This window comes from Peromyscus californicus, unplaced genomic scaffold (genome assembly GCF_007827085.1).
Source record: "Peromyscus californicus insignis strain IS unplaced genomic scaffold, ASM782708v3 Scaffold_9__1_contigs__length_137607984, whole genome shotgun sequence".
Lineage (NCBI taxonomy): Eukaryota > Metazoa > Chordata > Mammalia > Rodentia > Cricetidae > Peromyscus > Peromyscus californicus.
In genome coordinates this window covers 103,077,800-103,092,868 of record NW_026294617.1, presented here as the reverse complement: position 1 = coordinate 103,092,868, position 15,069 = coordinate 103,077,800, and the positions used below count along the sequence as shown (strand labels likewise).

Genomic DNA, 15,069 nt, shown 5'->3' with positions numbered 1-15,069 from the left:
GACTTTGCCAATGACTAGCTCATTAGAGGCATTGTCCCTTTGTCAAAGGAAAGGATTTGAACTCAGTTATATTTAGTACTTAAATTAGGACTCCAATTGTTTTTTAGATGAAAATACTTTTAATTGTATTTTGTATTACTTTACATAAAATATATTAATTACTGTGTTTAAGTATATTTATATTAGTTTTGCAAAACCAGTAATGACAGCAGTGATTTACAAAAGACTGCTTGACATTTGTTCATTGTGGATATATTAGTATAATCCGAGATGCATAAAAGACACAAAATGACATTTTCCTCTGTTAGTAAAGGAGCATCAGAGAGATGCACTGTGCCTCGTGAAGAACCTACCCAAGTCTTTGGTCCCGGGGGACTCATAAGTTTGCTGTTTTTTAATCTAATAGTCTGCAAAGAGCTTCTCATGGTGCTTGTGCCTGAATTTTGTGGCAATAGACAAGTCTATTATTAGTTTACTAGTGAAGACTTCCACAGGATACAGAAATACATAGAATTGTGTTTTTAGGTTAATATTTGGCTGGACTATACTTTTTTTAAAACTCAAAAACATGTTTGAGACATTATATGAATGTTTAGTTTGTGACTTTCAATAATGCTATTATAGCTCATCCACAAACCTATTTAGTGATATCAAATAAAGGATATTTTTAACAAGTAGAGGAAAGTCCCATGCATTCCAATACATTTCTGTAACATTAAGAATTCTAATTAATTGCTAATTGAATAGAGTTGCATTGTGGGAGATCAAAATTTAGCCTAGATTTCTTTCAGATTTAAATGCTGTATTCCAGTACAATAAATAAAGAGTTATAAATATATAGAGTTCCAGGCTAGACTGGGCTAATGTGTGAAAACCTGTCTCAAAACAATAATCATATGGACTATTAGATTGAAAAACAGCAAAGTTATATTAATCCTCAGGGGACAAAGACTTGGATAGGTTCTTCATAAGACACAGTGAATTTCTCTGATGCTCCTTTATTAATAAACAATGACTTTTATGCATCTGATTGTATATCAACAAAATCTCAATAAAAGAGTTGTAAAGTGTTATAGCACAGTATTTTAAAACATAAAACATGGTTTAAAAAAATAAACGTTTGTCAGAAGTTTAAACCTTAGAAAATCTCAGTTAGATAACTTAGGATCTCTTCTGTTTGTATAAGGATGAAGTCAGAGTCAAAACAAAGAATTTCTGTATTTTCTGGATGCTGATCAAATGATGCAGAGGCATGGAGATAATTAGTTCCAAGCTGGTCAAGTCTTGGCAGAATTATAGAAAAAGAAACCTAAGTCTTTTAGGAGTGTGTGTGTGTGTGTATGGATTTTATAACTAGGATGTGATAAACACCAAAATGATTTAATCATACCATTTTCTTTAATAAAAAGGAACATTGTTTTTCAACTGTACATTTTTATCACTATCATTGATTCTCAGAAAATGGCTCTTGAGTCAGTAATTTCGGCATCATCTGTGAATTCGCTAAAATACCAGATTCTGTGGCTCATCTCAGATCTACCTTGTGAGGGCACACCCAGCAGTCTGTTTGCATAAACCCCCCATTTGCTTTTGATGCTTGCTACTTTTGAGGCTCATTAGTCTGTGATACTAGATGCCTAGTTGGTTCATATTATCATATGGTGAAAATTTGTGATCATTTTGAGGATGAACAACTTGGCTTAGGTTTTAAGATTTTTTTGATCAACAGTTCCTTGAATAATTTTATAACTTAAACTCATGATATAGTGATTTCAGTAACTAATTGGCTGTGTAGATGAAGTCAGGTATTCTTAGTTCAGTTAATACATACATACTCATTAATTCATCTAAAAATTGAGACAATTGATTGTCACTTTTTTAGACTTTGCTCTGATGCTGTCTCATAGTTACCCATTTGGGGTAGTATAGTAGTTCTCAATGTTATCACCTGGATAGCAATTGTGGAACAAAAATGTTAAAACTTGACCTCAGCTGGGTATGGTGACACATGCCTTTAATCCCAGCACTCTGTAGGCAGAGGCAGGCAGATCTCTATGAGTTCAAGGCTAGTCTGGTCTACAAAATGAGACCCAGGACAGCCAGGGCTGTTACACAGAGAAATCTTGTCTAGAAAAAAAACAAAAAACTAAAGACCAACAAAACAAAACAAAAAACAAACAAAAAGCCTGGGCCTGATCTCTTGATTGTGGCAACAATGAAGTTTTAAAGCATCTTTAGGTTTTAAAAGCTAGAGATGTTTTAGAGCTAAACTGTAGCCTTGTGCTTAAAGATTGGCTCCTTATCAAGTCAATTAAAACATTACATATGAAGTCCATTAGGTACTCAAATTATTTTAAGCACATTGTCGTTTGCATATTTGTGATTGAAAAGTAATCTGCTTCCTTGCAGGTTTGCATTGCTGACTGCTTGACCATGATCTTGTCTTGACTATTTTAGGACTGTTAGAGTGTTGGCTAAATCTTGACCTATGTGGACAGTTACTTTATATGAATACCAGCAGTCCCATGTCCCTAGGGAGCTTGTTTCAGAAATAAACAAATTGGGGATTCTCACTCCTGATCTGTCAAAGCCTAATTTATATTTTAACATGTGCGATGAAGTTTGTGTCAATTGAAGAGTCTCTGGAACCTAATTTGGAAATCAACTTGAATTCATTTCTTTTTTTGGTTTTTTGAGACAGGGTTTCTCTGTGTAGCTTTGCACCTTTCCTGGAACTCGCTTTAGAGACCAGGCTGGCCTCGAACTCACAGAGATCCGCCTGGCTCTGCCTCCCGTGTGCTGGGATTAAAGGCATGCGCCACCACCGCCCGACCCATTTCTTATTTTTAAATTTAGTACTCCATTGATTTGATCATACTTTTTTATGAGCATACCACCTCAATCTCCTTAAACTTAGCGTTTTTACCTCCTTTCCTCTTTTCCATGCCCCTTCCCCAGTAAGTTATTTTCCTTTCTAAACTTGTTCTTAAATATAGTTTTGAGCAGGTTTTATAATAGGATGTTCAAGTCCTTCCAATTTGATAGTCTCATTTGGCAGGTTAGATAATTAGTCTCAAAGAAATTAAATATTTGGCTTCATTTACAAAGATTACTAATGACAGATTTATGGATCGTGCTTTCTCTTACTTTTTTATTTCATTATAAGTCATTTAAAATTTCCATACTTCAGAAATGAGCTAACTGAAAAAGAGATCTTGGATTCTTAAATATACTTCCAAGCCAAAATCTTAATTATTCTTCGGCAACTATTTTAGTTATATTTCTAAGTTGATCTTGATATATTTTACTAGGAAATTCCATTTTAGTAATGCACTAACAACATAAATTAACTCAGAATTAATTAGATGAGAGGGAAAACCCAGTCCTAAAAGGAATGACAGTGAACAGGATGGCCGCATGTTCACTACAGGCTTAGTCCTAAAAGCTTTATTCATGTACTCGTGGAAGTGGTAGGTAATCTTAGCAAGAAGAAGCTTGTAAATGTTTTGAGATTGTTCAGCTGCTTCTTCTGTGTTCCTAAGGATCGAGGTGGTACAGTGTGCTTTTCTGAATTCTCCAAAGAGATATGCTTTACCTCAGGTCTTGCTAGTTTACACCTATAGTTTCTTCAGTGTATCACTTGTATTACTCTGCACTGAAGTGTTAAGTGCTAGATTCTTACCAAGTTAGAGTGGTGGTGAATGACAAAGAAATCTTCAGCTGCTTTTTTAAAATACACATTCTTTTCTACCCAAGTCACCGACTGTTTGCTGGAGACCTTGGAATCTGCATTTTTGCTTAACGTTTGAAGTGAGTCTTTTGGGTCCTAAAATTTGAAGATCATTTCATTTAGATGATTAAATTTTGTGTTTTATTATTTCTTAGGCTATAAAATTATATTTATTACTATACTCATCATCATTTTCATTTTGAGACAGGGTCTCATTCTGTACCTAGGCTAGCTAGGAGTTCATAGTGATCCCCCTACCTCAGCCTCCTGAATGCTAGTGTTACAAACTATCAAATCCAACTTTGAAGTTTTAAATAGCTAAGTTTATCATGATTAGGCATAAATGGGTTTGGGGTCCCAAGTGCAGTGTTTGTTGATATCTAATTTTGTGTCTTCTCTCTAGCCTTGCTTTTGTTTTTCCTTCCACTTGATGGTTGAGGAGAAACTCTTATGTGGACAGGGGCCAGCTAGTACTGATAAAGGAGAAGGGTTGAGTTTCTCATTACAGCTTTGCCACCTGTACTGCAGATGTTAGGAAGAGGATAACTGTGGCTGATTAGAGTGAGGAGTGTGAGTGCGCCTAGCTTGGGATGTTACAAAAGCATCAGCCATTCTGCATTCCTTATGACCTTTTTTTGAGGGTATTGCTAATGGTTAATATCTTTTTGTATTTCATTTATAAGCAAGATCTGCCTGTTTGTAGTACTCCCAAACAGCTATATCAGTCTCACTTCCTATAATGGAATATGTTAGTATAAGCAATAATACCATATGAATATAATATTTTCACCATGACTTTTCAAATTAGTTGTTAGTCACAGGTATTTTTTTTTCTTTTAAAAGTGATTGTGTTAGAAATTTTGACTAGAAACTTCTGATGGGGGAGACTTAAATTTGTAAAATAGGCCAGACCGTGGTGGCGCACTCCTTTAATCCCAGCACTGGGGAGGCAGAGCCAAGTGGATCTCTGTGAGTTCGAGGCCAGTCTGGTCTACAGGGCGAGATCCAGGACAGGCACCAAAACTACACGAGAAACCCTGTCTCAAAAAACAAAAAACAAAACAAAACAAAACAAAAAAAAAACAAAAAAAACCAAAATTTGTAAAATAGACTACATTCTTCCTTTTCATTCAGAATTTTTGTCTCATATCTGTAGGTAAACTGCATACATTAGATTATGTGCAAACCTGAAAATTTTGTGCAAACAAACATAGAAATGTTTTTGTGTTGTTGTTTTGTTTTCTGAGTAAATCAAAACCAAAAACTTAGTAAAGTGGTAGATTTTGAAAATCTCCTTATCTAGTCACTAACTTCTAATGGTTATCCTGAATTTTGTTAGTGGATGATAGTCCAATTAGTTCACGGTACTGGGCACACATTATCATTTTAGTTTTATGTGATTTTTGTGTGTATGGCTGTTTTGCCTGCATCTTTGTCTATGCACCACATGTATGCATGCATGCATGGGGTATAGAAAGTTAGAAGAGGGTGTCAGATTCCCTGGAACCAGAGTTGCAGATGGTTGTGAGCTGCCATGTGGGGGCTAGGAATCAAACCTGGGTCCTTTGGAAGTTCAAGCAGTGCACTTAACCACTGAACTGTCTCCAGATCTCCCTCCCTTCCCCACCTCTTTTTCTTTAAGGTGGGAAAGAAAACTGAAAGGTAACTGAAAACAGGGGACCATACTTTTCTAAATGGTATGTTCTCTTCCAACCCCCAGCTGAGAATTCTCCTAGTCTATGAAAGGATTTTTACTTTCAGTGTAAACTTCTAGTCATAATTTACTTTAGGACACCAGGTATTGCTTTTATGTGAAAGTAGTAGCCATAGAAGTAGAGCTGCGTTTGACCATGTGTGTGTGTGTCTTTGTGTCTGTGTCTAAATAGGGTGCATGAATGTATGTGTGTGAACTTTTGACCTTTCATTATATAGTGGGATAAAGTGGATTAATTTCCTAGGTGTTAGCTTTTGTTAGGTTTTTACCTTTTCAGACTTGTTTCATAAAGTAGAAGCAACTGTCTTAGTGTAAGTGAAGTAATGCTTTCAAGTCTCAAGGGCAGAAAAAGGAACTATAAGGTCAAAGCTATGAGGTGAGCCACTTGCGTGATTTGCTCAGGAATTTCGCATTTGTAGTATTGAAATGCCCATCCCTTGGGATCCCTCAATCCTGGGAAGACCATGATGATTCATCACCCTGGTGCTATAGACAGAGATGGTACAGTGGCTTAGATCAGGTAGTTTAGCTGCTCATAAACAGTAATCTGGCATAAACATGGAGGAATGGCATTTCTGGCTCGAAGCACCTTTGTGGCTACAACTTTCTGGGTCTATTCTTTGGAATGCATGGCCTGGAGTGTTAATAATTGCCACAGTCTCACACCAGCTATGAGGCACGTTCGAGTGACTATTAGGGCAAAAATTATGCACACAGCATTTCTCCTCCTGTAACCAGAGCTTTTAGGGCAGAAGCCTGGGCTCAGCCACCAGTCCCCATATACCAGTTAAAGAGACAGAAATTAAAAGCAGAGATAAGTTCAGTATGGCCATGTTGGGAAGAGGAACTAAAAAAGGGGTTAAATGACCCTAAGTCCTTCTTGAGGAAACTTATCGGTGCGTTAGATTTAGAGGAGGAAGTTCTTACTTAACATCATCTCTGATCAGGTCTTGAAAGATAATCTTAGACAGAATTCTTTGCTGGAGGGGTTGAGGGGGTTTCAGATGGTTAGTTCCATTCCAGGGTGAGGCTGTCAGTCCTAGACAACAATTACCCTCATTTTATTTTGGAGGAGTCTTTATTTTATACAGGAATAAAGTGACCCAAGGATAACACATTAAGCCAAAATAAAGGAGAGAGACAAAACTGTGGCAAGAATGTTAGCCTTTCATCCTGCTTCAGTACCTATGTGCCCCAGTGAGGAGGAGTCAGTGCTTTTTAACTAGAGGTTTCTAGGCCCCTGCTTTACTCCATCTCCTCCTGTAGGAGAACTGAAACTAGATGCTGGCAATGTTCTCTTTCATCTTTTTGGCCATGAACCAAGTTGAAGTAGAGGACATTACCCTTGAAAAGAGAACAGAAGCCACAGTCACCTTCTTATGCCTTAGCATCTAGCATATCACAGAATTCCTTTAGTGCATTTAGTGCTATTGTGATTGAGTGTAACAGTAGTTCTCTTAGTTGTTTATAACAGTGATTATTGGGGTTACCTAAGGAAGAAAAATGGAACCTCCAAACTCAAGGAAAAACTCTTAATTGTCGTTTTTTTTTTTTCTTTTGGTTTTTCAAGACAGGGTTTCTCTGTGTAGCTTTGCGCCTTTCCTGGAACTCACTTGGTAGTCCAGGCTGGCCTCGAACTCACAGAGATCCGCCTGCCTCTGCCTCCCGAGTGCTGGGATTAAAGGCGTGCGCCACCACCGCCCGGCGTCTTAATTGTCAATAGCAGTGTGGCTACTGGCTGGGGAAACTGCTCTCCACTGTCTCACTGCCTTAGGAGTTCTCTTCAGAAATATTTATCCAGGTGAGGCTGGGGTTTTTGACTGTGCCATGGAAAATAATTTCAGGACAAGTCAGTTTGAAGCAGAATTGGAATTTATCAGAAAGAAATTTTAACATGATTTAAGCACAAGGTTTAGTAGGTGCCAGAGAAAGGATAAGACAAGCTCAATTATGGATGTGGGCTTCTGGAGTGAGCATGTTCAAGTGCCTTTAGAATAAATGTATGTATTGTTTGAGTGGCTTCTGAAGTTGACAGTACTACTTTACAGCCCCATTCAAACCTGCTCTGGTGTGATTGTTGTTTCACCTAGTGTTAAACAAATCACTATTCTTTGCAACATAAAATGCCAAGTGCTGTCATGTGTCACACATTGGAATTGGTGGGTCATAGTTAATCTAAAATCCTCAGACGGTGGTCTAGAACCATCAGTTCTAGTGTATGAACCAACCAATACCTACTCTAGTGTTTTGAGGAACAGAAAATGTGTAAATGCTTATAGAGAAGAGGTTTAGTGTCACATCATGTTTTGTCAATAAACTTCTAACTAGAAAGTCATTTTTTAAATGAATTTTAAATTATTATTTCTTAGTGTCTCTTACACCCAAGGCGGGGTGGTGGTGGTGGTGGTAGTGGTGGGGTGGTGCAGGGGTAGATGAAGGGAGTGGAGAGGGGGAAAATACTTTCCCAGACTAAGGCAGGGAGTGGGGAAAAAACAAGTAGAGAGAGTGGAGGCCACATTGTCCTCACTGTCTGGGACTAAGCCTCAGGTTCCCCCGGCCCTGGGCTCCCCATTCACTTGAAATACTAAGATGAGGCCCAGGGCACCTGACCTTCCTACTAATATATTGCATCATCACTTTTTAAGTGGATATGGTGGTTGAGCGTGGTGGGTAGTTCAGAGGCACATCATCCTCCTTTTGGTACACCCCTCCAGGCAGTTCTGGCTTTGAGATGGTTCTGCAAGTGGTCTTCCTTGGCGAAAGCCTTGTGGCACAGGTGGCACTCATATGGCAGGTCCACAGTGTGTAGGCACATGTGGTTCTTGAGGTCTTAGCTCTGCAGGAAGCCGTCTGAGCAATGTGGGCATGAGTAGGGGCGCTCTCCTGTGGATCTTCAGCTTGTCGTTCCTGGTGAAGCAGATACCTCAGACCTCACAGGCAAAGACCTTCTCACCAGTGTGGGTTCTCATGTGGCATGGTAGTTTGCCTGCCCTATGGATTATCTTGTGACAGACTGTGCACTCTTTGGACATTTGTGAATGGCATTTATGCACCAACTTGTCTTGGCCATCAGGTCAGGATCAATGGTATATTCATCTGAGCCCTCTGGCGATAGATACTGGGGGCTTGTTGATCTGTGCTAGCTCATAGGCTGGAGGATATACCAGCTCCTCCTCTTCTTCCTCACTCTCAAAGACCTCATAGTTCTGGTACCAGTCAGGAGGTGAGGCATCACCTGTGGGAGGACTAGCTGTCCCTAAACCCACTGCTCCCACTGTTGCCTACTCTACCAGCTCCCCCTTCTTTGTAAGTCAAGGGATGGGTGAGTACTGTGGATGCATCAGGGACCAGATGCTTTGCTCAGACCCCCTTGGTTTGAAGAAAAGCTTTTCAGGGCTTGCAGCTGTGGCAGGCGACAGGTCAAGCTGGTGGTGGTGGTTGGAGGAGCTCCTGTGGAGGGCTGTCTTCACGTTGGGCACATCTGAGGTTGAGGCTGTGGTGGTGGCAGTGGCAAAAGCCTCCAGGTACCATCAGGCTTGCTCACAGTCATCCTCATCTGAGCTAGTGGCTTCTAGCCCACTACTTTGTAGAATTTCCATGCAGGCAACAATGACACGGGATTTCTAGTAGCCAGGTAGCTTGGAGTACAGCCAGTATGTTGGCACTGCTGGTGGTCAGTGTGGCTGTGTAGGTAAATTCCAGCAGGGCACCCAGGGCCTCAGGCCCTACAAAGTCCAGGTCACACTGACACACACAGGCCCCTGCTCTTCCAGTAGCTGTCCTGCCACCCCTGTTACCAAAGCAGTCCCCCAACCTCCATCATGTAGATCTTCTGGAAGTAGTGGCTATAGGCAGCCAGCACAACTATATGGGAGCTGTATTCAAGATCCTGTGTCCTGATGATGAGGTCTCATAGATGGCCCAGCTGGATCTGCTCATTAAGGCAGCTCAGGAGCTCACTGTGTGGTCTGGGAATGAAATTCCAATCAGGACATCCTCAGGACTCCCCATCAGGGCTCTCCATCTTTTCCTTTCAGCTTTCTGGAGCTGCAGAGTGACAGTTTGGGAAGAAGCCCAAACTTCCTGTCAGTGCAGGGCTTGTGGCTTTCCTCAGGTTCTGGTCAGAAGGCTGAGGTCAGTGGCTCACCTCTCACTCTTTGGGGAGGGCTCTTCCTCCACCACCATTTGCCTCCTCCTGCTGCCCCGACCCCCTGTGACATGGAGAGCCTTACATTCACCTGGCTCTCCCTCTCCAGGGCCTGCCTCACCTGTCCTGTCTCACCTGTCCTGCTTGTTTTCCTCTCATTGTCCCCTCCTTCCCCCCACACCTGCCACCCTCAAACTCTTCTCCCCCCTTAGCAAGACCCTCTGTCACTTCCTCGTTTTTCACGCCCCAGCCACCCCTTCCCTCCTCCCAATAAGGACATAAGCCTACACCTCTTCCAACAGCCAGTTCCAGCAAGGAGCATGTGGGTCCCTCCATCCCTTTCACCTCCTCCCTCTGAGCTCTTCCTTTGCTCCCTGAGCCTTTCCCAGCCTTTTCCTTTCCCTTTTTTCCTTCTGTCTCCCTTCATCTGCTGCGATCCCTCTCCCTCTTCTCTTTGTACCACTGTCTCCTCCAGTCCACCTTCACCTATACAGTTGTTAATAACAGTCTTCCTAAAACACAGATGAGTATTAGGATAAGATATTGTATAAACTACCAGAAGGTAATAGTCCAGTGGATGTGCTCAGGTGACTGTGAACCAGGAGAATTTCAGCATTTGTTGCTAGCTGTGGTCCTTCCTCTTATTTGCACAGTGATGCTTACAGTGCTTATGTTTAGGTGCTGCTGTGATTTTTTCATAATTGTTTTGTATTTAAGTAGAGAAACATGGTTGCTTAAATAATTTTGTTTTCTCATAGTCACTGTTTTTTATTGGAGGCATGGTAGACATTTCTAGAAGTTGTTTTTGCCTTGAGAATGTTGATATTTCTAAATAGTAATTTTTAAATCAATGTATAGAGTCAGTAGTTTTAATTTTTTTCTTTAAGGACAGTACTCATTAGCTACCTGTAGCTGAACTATTAATACAATTTGGATTTTAGTTCTCACTCTTCCTAGCCTCATAAAACTACTCAGTAGTTACTGGTGAGTAGAATGCCCAATAGAAAAACAGGCATACACATTTTTCATCTCACAGAATAGTTTCCTGGACAGTGCTATTCTAGGACATAAGAAGTTCATTGAAGCAAAATATTTTATGTTATTTCTTTTTAATTTTTAGTAATGATTGAAATAATATACTCAGATAAGGAAGAGTAAGAAACACAGAGGAAGTGTTTGTTTCCATGCTACTGTTATTATTCGATTTATGATCAATTCATGGCTTTGAGTGTGGTTGAAGTACATACTAATTGTCAGTCCAGCAGAGTACAAGAGTGGCTGTCTGCCATGGCTCCATCATTAAGTAGATCTTGGGTGTGCACATAGCGACAGTAAACAACAGTATTGATGGCATATCTGCTTTTGCATAAGTCTCATCCCTAGAATTTATAACGTGTGTATTGAGGTGTCCATCCGTCTCGCTTGAGGTTGGCACTCTAGCTGAAGGTGGAATGTAGGAAGTGTGGTCTGGGACACACTCATTCACCAAACCCTTCTTCAATATGCAGTTACTCTTCTTGGACTTTTCTTTTGAAAGTCATTCACTTGGGTGATGCCCTGAATTAACACAGTATGTAACAAATAAAATGTTACATAAATACTGACTGCCAGGATATTTAGCATATGTAGTGATTAAAAAAATACTGAAGATTATTTTACCTGAGGGAAATACATTTTCTACCGAATTATTGAACTACTACTTAATTATAAGTGTGACCTCTTATTGGAAACCTTTAGTCTCAATGGGATTGTTACCACTAAATTAAAATGATTTAAGTAGCAATTGTGTACTGATATACCTGAAAATTAAAAATTGTCACTCTTCCTGGAATTAACATTGACATGTATTAAGAATAAGAAATTTTTAATACTGTTTCATAGATAGTGTTCAAAGAAGTACTATGTTTCATAGTGTTTAAAGAAGTACTATCACTTGTCTCTAGGCCTTGCAGAAGTTATTATCTGGGTTAAAAAGTTCTTATTTACTGATGAAATAATGTATTTCAGATTGGTCTGATATGTATTGTGTGTCGATTTCTTCCAATTCTGTACTTAATAATTTTTATTTAAGTGAAGGCTGCTTTGGAACAATATTAGGCTAATTTTTAAAAGAATTGGATCATCATCTGTTTTGGGAAATAAAATCATTGTGGTTGTTTTGAATGGCTATCTGTTTATACTGTTTTAAGTCATTTTCTGGTTGTCTTCACAGCTATGAAGTCTTACACTACATATTTCATGCTCCTATGGAGTGCTGTTGGAATAGCAAGGGCTGCCAAAATCATCATCGTGCCGCCAATTATGTTTGAAAGCCATTTGTACATTTTCAAGACGCTAGCATCAGCCTTGCACGAGAGAGGCCACCACACGGTGTTCCTCCTCTCAGAAGGCAGAGACATTGCCCCATCTAATCACTACAGCCTCCAGCGGTACCCAGGGATCTTCAACAGTACCACCTCAGATGCTTTCCTGCAGTCTAAAATGCGGAATATTTTCTCTGGGAGACTGACAGCAGTTGAACTGGTTGATATACTAGACCACTACACTAAGAATTGTGACATGATGGTTGGCAACCGAGCCCTAATCCAGGCTTTGAAAAAAGAAAAATTTGACCTGCTACTTGTGGACCCCAATGATATGTGTGGATTTGTGATCGCTCATCTTTTAGGAGTTAAATATGCTGTATTTTCTACTGGCCTTTGGTATCCTGCTGAAGTAGGAGCCCCTGCTCCTTTAGCTTATGTCCCAGAGTTTAACTCACTCCTCACAGACCGCATGAACTTCCTGGAAAGGATGAAAAATACTGGCGTTTACCTCATTTCCAGACTGGGGGTTAGCTTTCTGGTTCTTCCCAAATATGAGAGGATAATGCAGAAGTATAACCTGATGCCTGCGAAGTCCATGTATGATTTGGTTCATGGGTCCAGCCTATGGATGTTGTGTACTGATGTAGCACTGGAGTTTCCAAGACCCACCCTGCCTAACGTTGTGTACGTTGGAGGAATCCTAACAAAGCCGGCCAGCCCACTGCCAGAAGTAAGGTTTGCTGAACTTCTTGGTAATTTTTTTAAAAATATAAGCGTCAGTTTTTATTTCTGAAAGAAAAAGTATTGGTTAGTATTCCTTTAAGAGCCCATAGCTGATCAGCCCTCTTTATTTGTGGATCCTTCACCTCCCTGGAAATCATCTGCTTTGGGTGAGCATATCTATAGTATCAAGAGGCTCTCTGTCCTGTGTAGGCAATAGATTGAATGGAAAATAGATTTTTAAGTAATAACTATAGTCTATGAGAATATACTTAGCTGTTTAGTTTTAATAAGCATAATTTATTTTGCTTTTAATTAAACACTCTGTTCTCCACAAATAGTATGCAAGCATGGTGTTTGGTAAACACAGTAAAAATGGAGAGAATAAAGGTACTTCTTTGGGAATTTATAGTGACTAGAACATTTCCATTCTATAGTGAAGCTGAGTACTGATTTCAAAGTAGGAAATCAACTAATTTAAATTAATAACAAATGTAACATTTTAAGAAAAGCATTCCCTAGTGCAGTTTCATTTCAAAAACAGAATTAATGGTACGTTAAAAATATCTGGCTTCTCAAAACTGCATTCTTTTCTTTTTTGCTAGTTTAACTATCAGTCCATTGTTCTTCAGAAATCTTTTTTCTATCATATTTTGTTTTAATTAGCTACCTAAACCAGCAGGAATCATTATATATATATATATCTATATATATCTAGATATATATATATAGATATATATATAAAATGATATATGTATATTAAAGTTTTCTAACTTTATGATAACTCAGTACTTTATATCACTTAAAAAGTAGTAAAGCTTATATAATTTTATTTTCTCTCATCTGTGAAAATAGCTACCTGCACAAATGGTTCATTTCCACTGTGGGCACTAAATAAAAAAAGTCTATCAGGCCCTCAATGAAGAGAAAACCCAGATTGTCTCCTGCAGGTATTAACATAAAAATGATCACTGGGTAGTATTTTCTTACAGTGTAATCAGGTGACTGGATTGTAGATGTGAGACTTTTCTGGTAGACCCATTGAAGTGATACTTAAGAAATACCTTGCTATAGTCCATGTGACATGGAAGCACAGGAGTAGCTGGCTTTGTGTGCAGTGCTGGCTTAGCATCTTGAATTGATGCAGTCACTGGAGTGTCAAGGGCACAGCTGCACTAGCTACTGTAGAGGATGAGAATTAACCTTAGCCTATCTCAGCTGTTCATGAAGAGTCACCTTGTGATGTATCGCTCGCCTTCCTAAAGATAGTTAAAATCAGATTTTAGAAGCAGCTCCTCAAGGATTTAGTAAACAAAGTTGTCTTTACCTTGAGAGGGTCACTTATAATGTTACAGAGATAGCTTTGCTCTTTGCACAGCTTCATCATTTCCGGTGAGACCAGTGCCCTCTGCCAGCAATATTGGTTTTGGTCTCAGTACTTTCTCTCTTTATCTACTCAGTCTCTTGATTAGAGAAAGCGCTTCTGATTCCCCCCTTTCAGTTTCAGTGCATATTTCTTGAATTGCATCAACTTGAACAGCGAATTATAGGTATACAAGACTGTTCCATATTTTGTGTGCTTTCTGTCTTTATTAAGATACATAGTATATGCTGTGGGATGGTCTGCATGTCAAGTGTATTGCTGATTGGTCAATAAATAAATCACTGATTGGCCAGTGGCCAGGCAGGAAGTATAGGCGGGACAAGGAGGAGAATAAAGCTGGGAAGTGGAAGGCTGAGTCAGAGAGACACTGCCAGGCCACGATGACAAACAGCATGTGAAGATGCCGGTAAGCCACGAGCCACGTGGCAAGGTATAGATTTATAGAAATGGATTAATTTAAGCTGTAAGAACAGTTAGCAAGAAGCCTGCCACGGCCATACAGTTTGTAACCAATATAAGTCTCTGTGTTTACTTGGTTGGGTCTGAGCGGCTGTGGGACTGGCAGGTGAGAGAGATTTGTCCTGACTGTGGGCCAGGCAGGAAAACTCTAGCTACAAGTATATGTGCATTTTTCTGTAGTTTGAGTTTATTTTTACTGCCTTGGTTCCCTCTGTTCAACCATATCTTAACTAATTTCAATATTGTGTTTCTTTTTAAACTTAAAATTATTTATTTTACATGTATGGGTGTTTTGGCTGCATATATGTCTGTGTACCACATGCATTAATTACAGATCGTTGTGGTGTTGGGAATCGAATTTGGGTCCTCTGGAGGAGTCAGTGTTCTTTTTTATTAAGATTTATTTATTTATTATTGTATATACGGTGTTCTACTTGCATATGTCCCTGCATGCCAGAGTAGGGCACCAGATCTCATTACAGGTGGTTATGAGCCACCATGTGGTTGCCAGGAATTGAACTCAGGGCCTCTGGAAGAGAGCAATCTTCTCTCAAGCCCTGCAGTCAGTGCTCTTAACCACTAAGCTATCTCTAGGTCATCTTGGGTTTT

General features: G+C 39.7%; 1 protein-coding gene and 1 pseudogene across 3 annotated transcripts in view; one reads left to right on the top strand and one right to left on the bottom strand.

Moving 5' to 3' along the window:
- Ugt8 (UDP glycosyltransferase 8) overlaps nt 1-15,069 on the top strand; it is a 72,026-nt gene that overhangs the window by 13,985 nt on the left and 42,972 nt on the right. For 2 of the 3 annotated variants that reach the window (XM_052730624.1, XM_052730622.1), the window contains exon 2: nt 11,804-12,627. In XM_052730624.1, the coding sequence (XP_052586584.1) occupies nt 11,806-12,627 (822 nt within the window). In that variant the 5' untranslated portion in view covers nt 11,804-11,805. Of the gene's footprint in view, nt 1-9,481; nt 9,579-11,803; nt 12,628-15,069 lie in introns of all 3 variants that reach the window. The other variant, XM_052730623.1, reaches the window with a different exon arrangement.
- Nucleotides 7,868-9,455, bottom strand: LOC128105453 (zinc finger and BTB domain-containing protein 7B-like; annotated as a pseudogene).